Raw genomic sequence first — 16,471 nt, forward strand, 5'->3', positions numbered from 1 at the left:
TCGAGCGCATCGCGTCGACCCTGGTCCACCCTGGCCTGTGCCCAGGCCGCTGCCACACCACTCGCCGTCGCGGCCGACCTCAACCACCACTGTTGTCGATCTCAACCCACCCGCCTCCGCGGTTGTACCTCTGCCCGCTTGCTGCCCCTGTTTTGGCGCTCGAGCACAGCTTCTGGATCAAATCAATGCGACAGCTACAGTGACTGGGGATGATGCGTCTGCTAGATGCAGAACGGCGGCGGCGCGCGGATAAGGCGTGGCGGAGCGAAGTATTTGCAGGTGGAGGCGGGCCTCCATGGCTCACACGGGGAACTCTGAGGTTATGGCGCGGCAACGGCGACTCCTTATGGCCAGATAGAGGCGCCTAACCCTTGCTCTCCTTATCGTATCCCCTCCTCCGGCAGGAACTCATCATCTGGTGAGATCCCCTCCCCATGCCTCCAACCGTGTGCCAAGCACCGGCAAGAAATTTTGTTTTGTCGGGATTTGTTTGCTGATGAATGAATGTATTGAATGTAAGATTGCATTATTGTAGAGACAGAGAATGGAACACCACCTTCAGTTTGTCATCTGATCCCACATTCTCTACCCCATGAGTGCAATAAGATAACAGTCCATTGATAGTTGCCAAAAAAAAAAGATAATAGTCCATTGATCAATTCACGTAGCCTCTTTGTTTTGCTTTGCTTGTTCCGCTCAATTTCTCATCATGATGGAATTAACAATGGACGGGTTGATTTCTCAACAAAATAAGATATAACTGACTACATTAGTTAGTTATCTTATTATTTTAATAAATCAAAATGATTATAAAAAGATTAAAAGTGTGTGGTATTTTTTCTCCCGTTGCAACGCACGGGCCCTTTTGCTAGTATATATATAAGATAAAAAAAGCTCAATAGATCAAAATCAACCCAAAAAACAGTCTAGTATGTCAAAATCGTCCAAAATAATAGGAAAACATGTCGAAATCAGCCTAAATAACGACCTAAAATACTAAAATCCTAACAGGCCAGCGGGCCTGACGTGCCGACGGACCGGTCCGTATAGCCTTCGTGCCGTGCTTAGGCCTGGACCCCGAACACATGGGCCGACACAAACGGCCCATTTAATAAACGTGTCTCGGCGGGCCTGACCGTCTGACGAGGTATGGAGTAATTCCTAACAACAGTCACGTTTGGTTTGTACAGAACTACCGAGTTTTGCACCAACCAGATCTGGACACCTATGCGAGGACCGCACTCCAATTTGCTCCTCTTCTTGCGTCAGACAATCCAATCCAAAGCGCAGCAAAGGCTCCAAGCCTCGGAGGGAGGCGTCGGTGCCCGAAATCAGTGGATGCCAACAGCAAGAGCAAGTCTTCCCTTCTCGAGCCCGGCCGACCAGATCGGCGGCAGGGGGGACGCCCACCGGAGGTGATTACTGACTACTGGAGCAACTGCCTAGCACAATCACCGACTTCTAGTTCGGTCCATTTCTGTTTCTTCCCCTTAATCTCAATCTCGGTGTTCATCTTGACATGGAGTGAGTCGCCGTAGAGTGTTTATCTGCATATAGTATAAATGCCGTAGCACAGTACCAACATTTCAGCAAGGTTCATCCGGGAAGTTTCATCAGATCTCCTGCCTCTCGTGGCCATAGCTTCTACGGTTAATATTACAGAGGATGCCCTGCCTTCTCTGGTCTTATATCGGCGCAGCGCATCGCTGCAGCCGTGGAGGTTCTAATCGATTCAGAACACATATATGCTGCGTCAGCAAGAGAGGCAGCGTCAGTCGTATCACAACACACTGCAGGAAACGAAGCCAACGAAAGTTTGACATCTACTAACTGACAAGTTTTACTTTTGTTTTGCTGTTGTACCAAAGGGTATCTCGTTCTCCATGACAGGCTATTGTTACAGAAACTAACAATGGGCTTGTCTGCCTCTGTTGTGATGGCTTCAGGATTGGGGAGAAAAGATAGCAGAAAGAGACCACAAACATGTGCTGCTGTTTGTTCAGGCCACAACTCAAGAAGAAGCAGAAGTAAAGAAAGAAATGATAAACAGGAGACAGAAACAGAGAAACGGAGTGGAACTTCTCTGCTATGCATACCTCCTTGCTCGGTCGCTTCATCTCCAAGTGCCTGAGCGGTTACACGACTTTTTGAGTGGAGGTTAACACTTAACAGAGGAAAGGCCATGGAAGCCGCGGTGGTGAGCGTCTCACACGGAGCCATAGGCTCCTTGCTCGGGAAGCTTGCCGATTTGCTCGCCGGCGAGTACAAGCTGCTCAAAGAAGCAAAGGGCGAGATCATGTTCCTCAAAGCCGAGCTCGAGAGCATGCGCGTGTTCCTAGAGAGGATGTCGGATGCAGAGGAGGAGGCTGACAAACAAGCAAAGTGCTGGGCCGAGGAGGTCCGTGATCTGTCTTACGACATCGAGGACAACGTCGACGACTTCATGCTCCGGGTGGAAATAATGCGAGTCCGACAGCAAGCCACATGGCTTCAAGGGGTTCATCGAAAGGAGCATCAACTTACTGACGACAATCAACACTTGGCGTAAGATCAGCAAGGAGTTGCAAGGTCTCAAGAGACGTGTCATGGATGTGAGCGAGAGGCGCATGAGGTACAAGGTTGACAGCACCGTCTCCAAGCCAAACAGCACAGCCATAGATATACGCCTGTTGGCGCTCTATGCGGACACGGCGGGCCTCGTGGGCATCAGTGAGCCGAGGGACGAACTAATCAAGGTGATGCTGGACCAAGATGACATCTGTGCTCAGGAGCTTAAGGTGCTCTCTGTTGTGGGATTTGGAGGCCTTGGTAAGACCACACTTGCAAATGAGATTTATCGCAAACTAGAGGTGCAGTTCCAGTGCCAAGCTTTTGTTTCCGTGTCCCAAAAACCCAAGATACGGAAGATTCTTAGAAGCATACTCTCTCAAGCTGGCTATGTGGCTCCTGATCTGACTAATATGGAATCATGGGATGAGGATCAGCTGATCAGGACACTTCGAAGATTTCTGGCAGACAAGAGGTATTCCCTTTTGTAAATGACTTTACTCCTCCATAGTGCTTGGTTTATTTTTGTGGGGGCATATTCTTTTAGCTTGCTGGTATGCTGTTTGTAGAAATTCCTGTCGCTGTGGGTAAGAAATTTACATATTAGACCCTCTGGATGGGCACTTTATTAGTTAAAATTAGTTACACCATCAAGTTCCATGGAACCTCTATAATCATGTAATTTGTCCCATATTTGAAGTTTTTGTTGCCACTGAAAAACATGACACTTGATTAATTCTTGCAAGTCAGAAATGTTACAATTAATTTTCATATATTATCAAAGTAAAATTCCTCAAATGAACATCTCAATTCTTGCAAATGCCTGCATAAGTTTTTTTTTTAAAAAAGAGAGGCAATGCCTGCATAAGGTTCAGCTTTAAAGCATTTACTCATTGATTCACAGAAAAACAAGGCAACACGAGCTACCATTCAATTCTAAAACTAAATGGGCCATTTTGGCACCACCAAGGCTCAACTATCATGCGTAATCTTACAAGGATCATCAAGTATATGCACTTATGAAAAACTTAAAGGTAGAGGTTTTCTTGGGTGTGTTTTTTTTTCCGAAAAGGATCTTGGGTGTGTTTTAGCCTTTTGAAGTTTACTTGCAGAAAGTTAATGCTTATGATGCTCTATATAATTTAACCTTCTTGGCAGGTACTTTATTGTAATTGACGACATATGGGATGTAACCACCTGGAGTATTGTTAGATGTGCTCTGCCAGAAAACAGCAATGGCAGCAGAGTAATAACAACTACACGAATCGAGACTTTTTTTTCGAAAAGGAGGCGTTGCCCCGGCCTCTGCATCGAGTGATGCATACAGCCATTTTATTACGCACAAAATAGTCTGAAAAAAGATACAAAGTAGTCCGAGTACTCAGAACACAAGAAAAAAAGAGTTACACGGCGATCAGACCGCCCAAAACCCGACAAACTGGACTAAGGTCCAATCCTATTAGCATGCCGCCATCCATATCGGTTGAAGATAACCTAAGCTACCATCTCCCATCGGACACACCCAGTAACCAAAGGCTCCCTGGTTTCCACAGGAGTGAGTAAGGACCACGTACGGATCAAGGCGGTAGCCCTGAAGATGACCTGCAAAAAGTTAATGTGATGCAATCTGTTAAAAACTAGATCATTTTGGCAGTTCCATATCGCCCACAACATGGCACAAGTTCCAACCCGAATTAGTTTGGCGTAAAGTACATTAACCCCGTTTATCCACGTCCCAAATAACATGTGAATGCTAGTAGGCGGTGTAATGTTGAATGAAATTTGTAATGAGCGCCATAATAATTTAGCCATAGGGCAGTCCAGAAAAAGGTGTTTAATCGTCTCATTCGTCTGACAGAAGCTACATCTTTTATTTCCTTTCCATTGTCTTTTAGCCAAGTTATCCTAAGTTAAAACAACTCCCTTGTGAACAAACCACATGAAGATTTTTATCTTAAGGGGAACCTTGACCTTCCAAATATGCATGGACTTTGGAATAGGTGACATATCAATAATATGGTCGTACATCGATTTCACTGAGAAAGTATCATTGGGGGTCAACCTCCAACGAATGCTATCTGAAAAATCAAACAGGGAGATATCCATAAGTCTTCTGACTTAGCTATGATTATCTTTATAAGATGAAATTACTTAGCAATGAAGAGTGAAGAAAGTTATTTCTCAGAAGGGTTTTTGGTTCAGAGGATGGTTGTCCTACGTATTTGGAAGACATTTCGGCTGAAATTCTAAAAAGATGTGGTGGCTTGCCACTCGCAATAATTAGTATATCCAGGACTTCAATGAGGGGTAATACAACCATTAAATTATAAAAACATCACCAAATTTGGTTTGGCTTGTTCTACAGGAGAACCTGCTACACTTCAAGATGCACTCAACGACACCACCTGGAAAAAGGCGATGCAAGAAGAATACATGCCTCTTCAGAAAAACAAGACTTGGCATTTGGTTCCTCCACGGCAAGGTAAAAATCTAATTGACTGCAAGTGGGTTTTCAGAATCAAAAGAAAGTCTGATGGAACCATAGACCGTTATAAAGCCAGGCTTGTTGCCAAAGGTTTTAAACAAAGGTATGGTTTGGACTATGAGGACACATTTAGTCCTGTAGTAAAAGCTGCCACAATTCGTCTTGTTCTATCAATTGCTGTTTCCAGGGGATGGCACCTCAGACAGCTAGATGTACAGAATGCGTTTCTTCATGGTGTTCTGGAAGAGGATGTTTATATGAAACAACCTCCTGGGTTTGAAGACAAAAGATCACCCTCATATGTTTGCAAGCTTGACAAAGCTATCTATGGGCTAAAACAGGCCCCCAGAGCATGGTACTCACGTCTCAGTCACAAACTGCAAGCACTTGGATTTACTCCCTCTAAAGCTGACACCTCATTATTTATCTACAACAAGTTGCATACCTCCATATTTGTGCTTATCTATGTTGATGATATTATTGTCACAAGTTCATCTAATGAGGCAGTAACAGGGTTGCTAAAAGACTTAAGTGCAGAGTTTGCCTTGAAGGATTTGGGAGATCTACACTTCTTTCTAGGTATTGAAGTAAAGAGACATGGAGATACACTCCATCTCTCTCAAGAAAAGTATGCAACTGATCTGGTAAGAAGAGTTGGACTACAAGGTTGTAAACCATCTGCAACTCCTTTGTCTAGCTCAGAAAAGCTATCTCTCACTGAAGGAGATCTCTTGAATCAAGAGGAAATACCAACTACAGAAGTCTGGTAGGTGCTCTTCAATACTTGACTCTTACAAGACCTGACATTTCCTTTGTTGTTAACAAAGTGTGCCAGTTTCTTCATGCTCTCACTACTGTTCATTGGACAGCTGCCAAAAGAATTGTTAGATACATTAGCAATACTTTGAGTACTGGTCTTACCTTCAGCAAAGATTCTTCCACTCTTGTTAGTGCTTTTTCTGACTCTGATTGGGCAGGATGCTTAGATGATAGACGCTCTACAGGTGGATTTGCAGTTTTCTTTGGACCTAATCTAATATCATGGTGTGCAAAGAAACAAGCAACAATATCTAGATCTAGTACTGAAGCAGAATACAAGGCACTAGCAAATGCAACAGCAGAAATTATCTGGGTTCAGTCATTGCTTAAAGAGCTTGGTATTAAACATACTCAATCTCCATGTTTATGGTGTGATAATCTTGGTGCAACATATTTGTCTGCTAACCCAGTATTTCATGCTCGAACAAAGCACATTGAGATAGATTTTCATTTTGTCAGAGAAAAAGTTGCTAACAAGCAACTAGACATTCGCTTTATTCATTCCAGAGATCAAGTTGCAGATGGCTTCACCAAGGCATTGCCCACAAGAAGTTTTCAAGAGTTCAAACATAATCTCAATCTCAGTGAGTTGTGATTAAGGGAGGGTGTTAAACATATTGTGTATGCGTGCGTGTTGGGTATAGAGATAGAGATAGATATTCGGTTAGGTAGCTTAAACCTCCTTGTCATCTCTTTAAAACCGATTGTACTCTATCTCTATGTTTCCTTACTCTCCAAGATTGTAATCTCAACAACTTGTACGCATATCCCAGGGATCAGCTCCTGGCTATTTAACACGCAACCGTCGGCCTCAACAGGTACGACTTTCCCACAACTTCCACAACCATCTGCGGAACAGGATTCCTTGCTCTCAAGCATTTCATAGTCACATGCGCTCGGATATCATACCTGACGTTCGAGGCAGGGGCAATGCCCAAGCTCCAGAGGTTCGAGGTCGGATTCAATGCGCGCGAATGGGAGCAGTACGGTGCTGCTTTTGATGGCGTTGAGCACTTGTCAGGCCTCAAGGAAGTCTCCGTGCGCATTGGGGGATATGGTGCCGAGGAATCCACTGCAAGAGATGCGCAGTCCGTGTTGAGAGATGCCATTGGCATGCACCCGAGTTGTCCTACAGCAAACATCAGGTGTGATGAGGACATGAGTTTCACTTTTGATGACTAGAAGAAGCAGTTTGTGAGTGAGCTCTAGCACTTGAAGGCCAAATTCTGGTAAGGACCACGACCACCCAATGAGGCGGCAACAAATAGGCCTAACACCATCGCTCTCTCGTTGATTTTTAATAATTTCTTATGCTTCTCCCCCTTTATTCTCTGCAAGTTTAATTTGTGTCATGCTTGAAACGTGAAACTCTTTCCACATTTCTACATGAGTCAACCATTTTCATATGAAATTCAAGCATTTTTTTCAAAACATGCTCTTAAATCTTAATCCCTGTGTGTTTGATTGTTGTCAACAGGATTTCTGTGTCAAGCTGGACAGGCCAAGCTGGACTATCCTGTAGTGGCATCTTGGCACCCCACTCGCTTCATATCATATAAACTCTGTATACGCAGGTAGATCTACGTGCTTCATCGTCACAAGATTGTGCTTCCAACATTTACCACATTTCTGTTAAGAACCAATTTTTTTGTGAAAAATTTATTCTGCTTGCTAGGTTGACCTTGAGTTCGTGGTTGGTTGTATATATAGTCGAACAATGAATTAATTGGTGACAAATTATATAATACTCCCTTTGTCTCATAATATAAGAGCGTTTTTAACACTACACTAGTGTCAAAAACGCTTCTATATTATGAGACGGAGGGAGTATGTTTTTTGAAATATTGAATATTCAACTGTTATATGTAAGTGTGGAAGTATGTACTCCCTCCGTCCCAAAATAAATGTCTTAGTATAACTTTGTACTAAAGCTAGTATAAAGTTGAGACAGTTATTTTGAGACAGAGGGAGTACGTATTACCCACAAAAAAAGTACGTGTTGATCACTCTCTTTCTTCTGTTGCACATCTGAATGAAAATTGTAAGCTGTTGGTGCCAGAAAGAAACAGTTTCAGTTCTTACGGTCCTTGTTGGTGAATCCACAGCTGTTCAGACTGACGTGCGCTGCTATTATTTTGTTGATCACTCTCTTTCTTCTGTTGCACACCTACAAGACTGAAAGGATGTTTGGTTACGCACAATGAAAAGACAGGGATCTCCCTAGGCGGTCCGAGTGGATGGAAAAGGAAATCCAGTAAAATAATCTGCAAATTAGTCCTTCAGAAAATTTTATGTGCATTGCACTCGTAGAAATCAACAACCTAGACAGATTTTATCTACGATCCTTTAAATTCCATAATGAGGCCTTTTTTTAGCGGAGTTTTATTTCTCCTGGTACCTGTAGTTTTGCGCCAATAATATGCGCAGAACCGATGAGGCTCACGCTCATCTACCCATTTCTTCCTCACATATTTCAGCCATGACCATGAACAGGCGCAGAAGAAAGAGGACAACTTCCTGGTTGGACTTTTTTCAGTCCACCAATGAGTGGCTAAAAGCCTGATGTCTGCTCCACTTGGGAGCCTGTCTACACGGAGGCCACCAGATGATGTTGCCGGTCCACTGTCTGCAAGTGCTGCAGTCTTTTCCCCTGCACCCCTTCCACAAAGCAATGGATGGATTCCCAAATCCCCTCCTTTTTTTTCATTAGCAAACACCTGTAAGTGTGTGCCTGGTTACAGTTTGAATCCAATCATCATCGTCCACCATTGCATGGTATGGGCATCTCACCACCATCACAAGAGAGCACTAGGATTATCGCATTCGGTTTTAGTCATTTTAGCCAGTGTGGGAGAATAATATTATGTGTCGAGCCGAGAGTGAGCGGAGTACTGTCATGGAAGGGATTACAATGAGTGGTTATGGTTATGTAGCTAGTGCTTTGACACTTGTGGATGCAAAGTTTGCCACTGTCCATCAATTTTGTGCTTGACACTTGTGCTTCTTTTTCTGAATTTAAAGAGTGCCAACTTCAGCACTAATTAGTGGTGCAGCATACTGGAACCTTCTGGACTAATTGAGTGGAGTATTCTGTTTGATGAAACTAATGTTCACCAAATAGGCCCAATTTTTAGGAAATCCATTCTGTCCTGTAGCAAGTTTATGAGGTGTACACAATCTCTGAAATGTAATCATATTACCATACTGTGTACATATATGAGTCTTGTATTTTTTTTTCCAACCAGAAATATATACAATTTTCTTAGGAATTAAAACTATAACTTATAGGTGTGGAAAGGACAGCATCAAGTGGCCATGAAGATCTGCAACATCCCCTGTCTCAACATATATATTTGCCTCTTAGCCAGACAACAAGTGGATTCCACCACCTCCATCCCAACAGAATACTTTATGCTTGCACAAACAGTTGACATGTTCTGAACCGTTGCTTCAATCCAGTGCTCCTCCTTATAGGATTAAGCAAAGCTAATTAAGCCAAAAGACAGCACCATCATCGATCACGCATCCCTGAAGGAAGAACCACATAGATAGATATCAGGAAATTCAGAAGATAACATTTCCATGAACATCAGGTCTACTTGGCAATAGTGCTGTGGCTGACCCATAATAATCATGCTGTTTTGTTTAGCATATCTTCATGAACAACTTTAGGTGTCTTGCACCCTCCCATTCTGACGCTAACTTTGCGGATACATGCATGAATGGTTATCAGAATATCAGAAAGGTGGCTGGAATTTGACTAGTGGAAAATAAAGTTGATGTACTTGATATATAAAACCTTGGACCAGGGAGAGCTAAAGATTGATTAGTAAATTACTCCCTCCATCCGAAATTACTTGTCGCAAAAATGGATAGAAATAGATGTATCTACTAATACTAAAATACATCTAGAAATATCCATTTCCCGGACAAGTATTTCCGGACGGAGGGAGTATAAGTCATTTTAGAGATTCCACTAGAAGACTACATACAAAGCAAAATGAGTGAATCTACACTATAAAGTATGTCTATATACATTCGTATGTAGTCTTCTAATAAAATCTTTAAAAAGACTTGTATTTAGAAACGAAGGGAGTAGTAATTAAGTACATGCAGCTATCTTGTGGCCAAATGGTAATAAGTGATATGGCCACCTTGCTCTGATCAGTTGGTCAGCTGCAAAGCATGCCACTTTCTGTCAGAGTGGCCATGAAGCATGCCTTTCGGTCTTCTGATCCAAGGAAAAGTAATTAGTATTAGTACAACTGATTAGCTATCTGAGCATGGATTTTGTGGCTGGTAAAGATGGCACTTGGAGTGTAGCTGAAGGGACTGGTAGCTCCTACATTTTTGTTTGGGTAAAGAAAAAAATGATCATGTAATTTGAATTTTTCTTCTGCTACATCAAAAGTTTTTCTATTACTTCATCATGCATCATATACATGCCATTCTCAAGGTATACATTCTATTTAATTATTTTTGCAGTTTTTCCGGCTTGACCGTTTCTGTCTTAATCATGAGAACAAGTTAATTTAGGTCAGTCGTACATCACAAGTAATTAATCATGGGTAAAATAGAAGAACAATCTGAAAAATGCAAAACAGACACACCACAGCCCTATCCCAGTTCTTTTAGTTACCACCAACTTCTTTGTTTAACCTACTTGGTTGCTTCATCAAGAGACCTTCCATAAAATCCATCCATACCTGAATTTCTGACAGTGACAGGTCAATTCTTGAGGTATGGACTTCTGGCCATTCCTCATATCATTGTTCAACTTGTCAATTGTTTTTCCTTCAGAAAGTAAACTTGCCAAAAATAAATAAAATAACAATCATTGTTCTTCCAACAGACTGCAAGTTGGTGATGTGCTAATCTGCACCGATCTATGTCCACATCTACATGCATCATCCTTAATTAATCTTTTGTGAAGTTTACCTTAATCACCTACCCAGTTCATTTCATCTCATTCTTTTTACAGTGGTGTCCCAAGTCCAAGGCATAGCGCAATTAGTAAACGAGTACCCTCTCCGACCCATATTACTTATCGCTCAAGCGGATATATCTATCTATGATCGGAGGGAGCACTATACTTACCTCGTTGGATCCACTGCATCTGAATAATCCAGATGCACCCTACAGACCTAGACTAATTTTGATCTGAAGTGGAGGAAAGCTTGGCTTATACCTGAAGGCAAGGCATGGATTGCAGAGTAAGGAAACAAAACCTGTGTTAAAAGAAACATTACATTTACATCTGATCTGACTTTCTCGCAGATAGGTGCATGCACAGAAGGAGGAAGCTTCTGATGTTAGTTAACTCTTAGGTGATCTGAACAAGTCATCGGCGCCGGCCGGCTGTTTTCTGAAGAACAATGAGATAAAAAAAAGTACACTTGCTTAGGAAGGCGAGACCAAGGCGTAGACCTGAATTTCTGTTGCCGGTAGAATCTTCTACCGCCCTTGCTGTTCTCTGGATTTTTTACTTGAGCGCATTTTATGCCAAGCCGTAGACCTGCATTTTCTGAATTTCAGATGTACTTCCTCCGAGCTACTGTATATTACTTGTCGCTCAAACGGATGTCGCATTACTACCGATCACTCAGCGGAGTAGTAATCACTCGCTTGGAGTAGAGTAGTAAACTTGGGTCGACGAAATATTACGACTGATACCACATGACACATGTGGTAAGCAATCCAAACAATTTGAAAAATAAAATAAAAACATTACGACTGATCTGACTTTTTTTGCAGGTAGGTGCATCCACAGGAAGAGGAGGCTCCAACGATCTTGATTAAACCATGTGTTTATACTGAGTAATGCTACACCTACAAAGGCTTACGTAAAGATTTTACGTATAAACTGATGTGTAAGATTGTGATTGATAATTGAGGGATGAGGGGCCCCATCCCCACTAAAAATCAGGGGGGAGAGAAGAGTTAGTTTGGAAGGTTAAGTAAACCTTTATAAGTTTTTGTATGTCTAGCATTATTGGTGTTTACGAGTAATGCTACACCTACAAAGGCTTACGTAAAGATTTTACATACAAACTGGGTAATCAGATGGCGGTGCCACGTGTCATCCCGCTACGGCCGTTGACCACGCTCCTGCCTCCCCTACCTGACCTGAGCGCCATTAAAGTAACCAATCAAGCTCCTCATCCACTGTGATCACAAATAAACTATGGAAATGACACGGCAGACGGCACAGAACAGTACCTCCCAATCTATAGTCTCCAGCACACTGGCTGGCTGGTGGTTAGTGTAGGTGTATATATACATATATATATGCATGAATCCAACTACATCCTGGAAATTCATTTAATCGAAGTCACCCGGAGAGGAAGACGACGAAGAAGCAGAGGAGGAGGACGCCAAGAGTCAAACCCAGCCGCTGAGCCTGATAGACAATCTTGGATGCTTAGCTATAGCTGATCAGCAACCCCCATTCTTCGTCGACAAGGAGGTCGGTCGGTCGATCGATCGATCCGCCGACGTGGGTTCTTGAATGAGCGATCGGTAGCTGGCAATGGCGGGGCGAGGCAGGGGTGGCGCCCTGGCGGCGGCGGCGGCGCTGCTGCTGCCGGTGATCGTGCTGCTGTCGTGGTGCTGGGGTGGCGTTGCGCAGCCGTCGCCGCGGTGCGGGGACGGTGACCTTGCCGCGCTCAGAGGGTTCTCGACTGGCCTTGATGCTCCGGTGGATGGGTGGCCTGCCGATGACAACGGCTGCTGCGCGTGGCCTGGCGTGGTTTGCGGCGGCGCGGGCGTCGTCGGGGTGGTGCTGCCGAACCGGACGCTGCGGGGGGAGGTGGCCGCGTCGCTCGCCGGGCTCACGGCGCTCCGCGTGCTCAACCTCTCCGGCAACGCGCTGAGGGGCGCGCTCCCGCCCGGGCTCCTCCGGCTGCGACGCCTCGAGGTGCTCGACGTCAGCTCCAACGCGCTCGCCGGTGCGCTGGTGGACGCCGCCGGCGCCGGCTTGATCGAGCTCCCGGCGGTGCGCGTGTTCAACGTGTCGTATAATTCCTTCAACGGCAGCCACCCGGTGCTCCCCAGCGCCGTGAACCTCACGGCGTACGACGCGTCCGGCAACGCCTTCGAGGGCCACGTGGACGCCGCCGCGGTCTGCACGTCGTCGCCGGGGCTGCGGGTCCTGCGGCTGTCCATGAACAGGCTCTCCGGCGACTTCCCTGTTGGGTTCGGCCAATGCCGGTTCCTTTTTGAGCTCTCGCTCGACGGCAACGGCATCACCGGCGTCCTCCCTGACGACCTCTTTGCCGCCACGTCCCTGCGGTACCTCACCCTTCACACCAACTCCATCTCCGGCGAGGTCCCGGTGGGGCTCCGCAATCTCACCGGCCTCGTCCGCCTCGACCTCTCCTTCAACGCATTCACCGGCGCGCTGCCCGAGGTGTTCGACGCGCTGGCCGGCACGCTCCAGGAGCTCTCTGCGCCGAGCAACGTGTTCACCGGTGGCCTCCCCGCCACGCTCTCGCTGTGCGTCAACCTCCGCGTCCTCAACCTACGCAACAACACACTCGCCGGCGCCATCGGCCTCGACTTCGGCGCCGTCAATAGCCTCGTCTACCTCGACCTTGGCGTCAACAAGTTCACGGGCCCCATCCCGGCAAGCCTCCCCGAGTGCACCGGCATGACGGCGCTCAACCTCGGCCGGAACCTCCTCACCGGCGAGATACCGCCGTCGTTTGCCACGTTCCCCTCGCTCTCCTTTCTGTCCCTCACCGGCAACGGCTTCTCGAACGTCACGTCGGCGTTGAGGATACTACAGCGCTTGCCCAACCTGACCAGCCTCGTGCTCACCAAGAACTTCCGCGGCGGCGAGGCGATGCCAGAGGACGGCATCGATGGGTTCGGCAAGATCGAGGTGCTCGTCATTGCCAATTGCGAGCTCACCGGCGCGATCCCGGCGTGGCTTGCCGGGCTCCGGAAGCTCAAGGTGCTCGACATCTCGTGGAACCGGCTCGCCGGCCCGATCCCGCCTCTGCTCGGCGAGCTCGACCGCCTCTTCTACCTCGACATATCGAACAACTCGCTGCAGGGGGAGATCCCGGCCAGCCTGACGCGGATGCCGGCGCTGCTGGCTGGCAGCGGCAATGGCCGCGACGACGACGACGAGAAGGTGCAGGACTTCCCGTTCTTTATGCGCCGAAACGTGTCGGCGAAAGGACGGCAGTATAACCAGGTGAGCAGCTTCCCGGCGTCGCTCGTGCTGGGGCGGAACAACCTCACCGGCGGCGTGCCGGCGGCTCTGGGAGCACTCGCCAGACTGCACATCGTCGACCTGAGCTGGAACGGCTTCTCGGGGCCCATCCCGCCGGAGCTGTCGGGGATGACGAGCCTCGAGTCCCTCGACGTGTCGCACAACGCGCTCTCCGGCGCCATACCGGCGTCTCTGACGCGGCTCAGCTTCCTCTCCCATTTCGCCGTCGCGTATAACAACCTCTCCGGCGAGATCCCCGTCGGCGGCCAGTTCTCCACCTTCTCCCGCGTGGACTTCGCGGGGAACCCGTTCCTGTGCGGTTTCCATGTGGGCCGGAAGTGCGACCGGGAGAGAGATGATGATGATCAGGCCACGGACGGCAGCACGACCTGGAGCAATGAGGGCCGGAGGAGCGCCGCCAGTGCCGGCGTCGTGGCGGCGATATGCGTCGGCACAACGCTGCTGGTCGCCGTGGGCCTTGCCGTGACGTGGCGGACGTGGTCGAGGCGGCGGCAGGAGGACAACGCCTGCAGGGTGGCCGCCGGCGACGACGAGGAAAGCCTCGACTCGTCCGCGGCGAGGTCGTCAACGCTGGTGCTCCTCTTTCCCGGCGACGAGGAGGAGGGGGAGACGACGACGGTGGTCACGCTTGACGAGGTGGTGAAGGCGACGGGCGACTTCGACGAGTCCCGCATCGTCGGGTGCGGCGGGTTCGGCATGGTGTACCGCGCGACGCTGGCCGACGGGCGCGACGTCGCCGTGAAGCGCCTCTCCGGCGACTTCCACCAGATGGAGCGCGAGTTCCGGGCGGAGGTGGAGGCGCTCTCCCGTGTGCGCCACCGCAACCTCGTCGCCCTCCGCGGCTACTGCCGCGTCGGCAAGGACGTGCGCCTCCTCATCTACCCGTACATGGAGAACGGCAGCCTGGACCACTGGCTCCACGAGCGGGCCAACGCCGGCGACGCCCTGCCATGGCCGGCGCGGCTGCGGATCGCCATGGGCGCGGCGCGCGGTCTGGCGCACCTGCACGGCGGCGGGGGCGGCGCGCGGGTGATGCACCGGGACGTGAAGTCGAGCAACATCCTGCTGGACGCGGCGATGGAGGCGCGGCTGGGGGACTTCGGGCTGGCGCGGCTGGCGCGCGGGAGCGACGACACGCACGTGACGACGGACCTGGTGGGCACGCTCGGGTACATCCCGCCGGAGTACGGGCACTCGCCGGCGGCGACGTACCGGGGGGACGTGTACAGCATGGGGGTGGTGCTGGTGGAGCTGGTGACGGGGAGGCGGCCGGTGGACATGGCGGCGCGGCTCGGCGCGCGGGACGTGACGGCGTGGGCGGCGCGGCTGCGGCGGGAGGGGCGGGGCCACGAGGCCGTCGACGCCGCCGTGTCGGGGCCGCACCGGGAGGAGGCGGCGAGGGTGCTGGAGCTGGCGTGCGCCTGCGTCCGCGAGGACCCCAAGGCGAGGCCCACCGCGCAGCAGCTCGTCGTGCGGCTCGACGCCATCGCCGGCGCCGCCGCCACCCAGGAGGTTTGCTCCGACGCGCAGCACACGGTAGATGACAGAAGCTTTGGTGTTTTGTGACAGTAATATATCGTGTAATTTTACAAAAAAGCTAACATATCGTGTAAATTCTGACACGCTTAAAAGTTACAGTTGATATTAGCTAGTAAAATCGTTCGGGTTTGCAACTTTGCATAAACAAGAGTTGACTCGTGCATTTTTTTTTTTGGAGGAAAAGTTGTCTCGTGCATTAGTATAGTGGCCCTAGGTTTTTTTTGGGTATCAAAACATGCGGCCCTAGGTTTCACATCATCGGCCTTGAAGCATGTTCGTCCGTGATGTAATATAGTGGCCCATGTTTCAGAAAATACAGTTTGGTTTTTGGTTGTATATGCATCACATAGGGAGAATTTTTTTATAATTAAATAGAAACTCAAAATAGTTCAAAAATATTTTTGGTTTAAAGCTGATTTTGTTTTGCACTAGTATCAAAAAATTTAAGAAAAAAATAACATTGACTTCTGGGCAAAAAATATATAATTTATTTGCTATTATAGATCACTATTCATATTATTTTAACCGAAAATATGTGTTTCTTAAAAGGACGTTAACATGTAATTTTCCTTTTGTGGAATTTCTCTTACAACTACAATAAAAGGTCAAATTTATTTCTTGAAATATTTTCATAATTATTTAATTTTTTATTGAATTGCTATATTCTTTTTACATATAAGGTCTTCTATATACACCCGGGAACCAAACGGTTCCGTCCCCCATGTTTTGGCTAACTTTCGTAAGAATTATAATTTACTTTTTGTTTCGCACTCTGCTCTAAATTGTATTCGGAAGACCTTGTATGTCTTTATTACTTAATCAATAATCAATGAAATGTGACG

The 16,471-nt window shown here is 47.6% G+C and overlaps 2 protein-coding genes across 2 annotated transcripts; both read left to right on the plus strand.

Annotated features, from left to right (window-relative positions):
• The first annotated feature begins 1,375 nt into the window (after window positions 1-1,375).
• On the plus strand, window positions 1,376-3,260 carry LOC123404739 (disease resistance protein Pik-2-like). Its single transcript, XM_045098685.1, is given in 3 exon segments — window positions 1,376-1,469; window positions 1,947-2,458; window positions 2,460-3,260. Coding segments are annotated over 2 exon segments (855 nt in total). The 5' UTR covers window positions 1,376-1,469; window positions 1,947-2,182; the 3' UTR covers window positions 3,039-3,260.
• An 8,832-nt stretch (window positions 3,261-12,092) lies between these two features.
• LOC123404738 (phytosulfokine receptor 1-like) lies at window positions 12,093-15,803 on the plus strand. Its single transcript, XM_045098684.1, has one exon. The coding sequence runs from the start codon at window positions 12,381-12,383 to the stop codon at window positions 15,654-15,656; it is 3,276 nt and encodes a 1,091-aa protein (XP_044954619.1). The 5' UTR covers window positions 12,093-12,380; the 3' UTR covers window positions 15,657-15,803.
• The last annotated feature ends 668 nt before the right edge of the window (window positions 15,804-16,471 follow it).

This window comes from Hordeum vulgare, chromosome 6H (assembly GCF_904849725.1).
Source record: "Hordeum vulgare subsp. vulgare chromosome 6H, MorexV3_pseudomolecules_assembly, whole genome shotgun sequence".
Classification (NCBI taxonomy): domain Eukaryota; kingdom Viridiplantae; phylum Streptophyta; class Magnoliopsida; order Poales; family Poaceae; genus Hordeum; species Hordeum vulgare.

Coding starts and splice junctions, on each gene's coding strand:
- LOC123404738 (XM_045098684.1), top strand. CDS start 12,381: ATGGCGGGGCGAGGCAGGGGTGGCGCCCTGGCGGCGGCGGCGGCGCTG.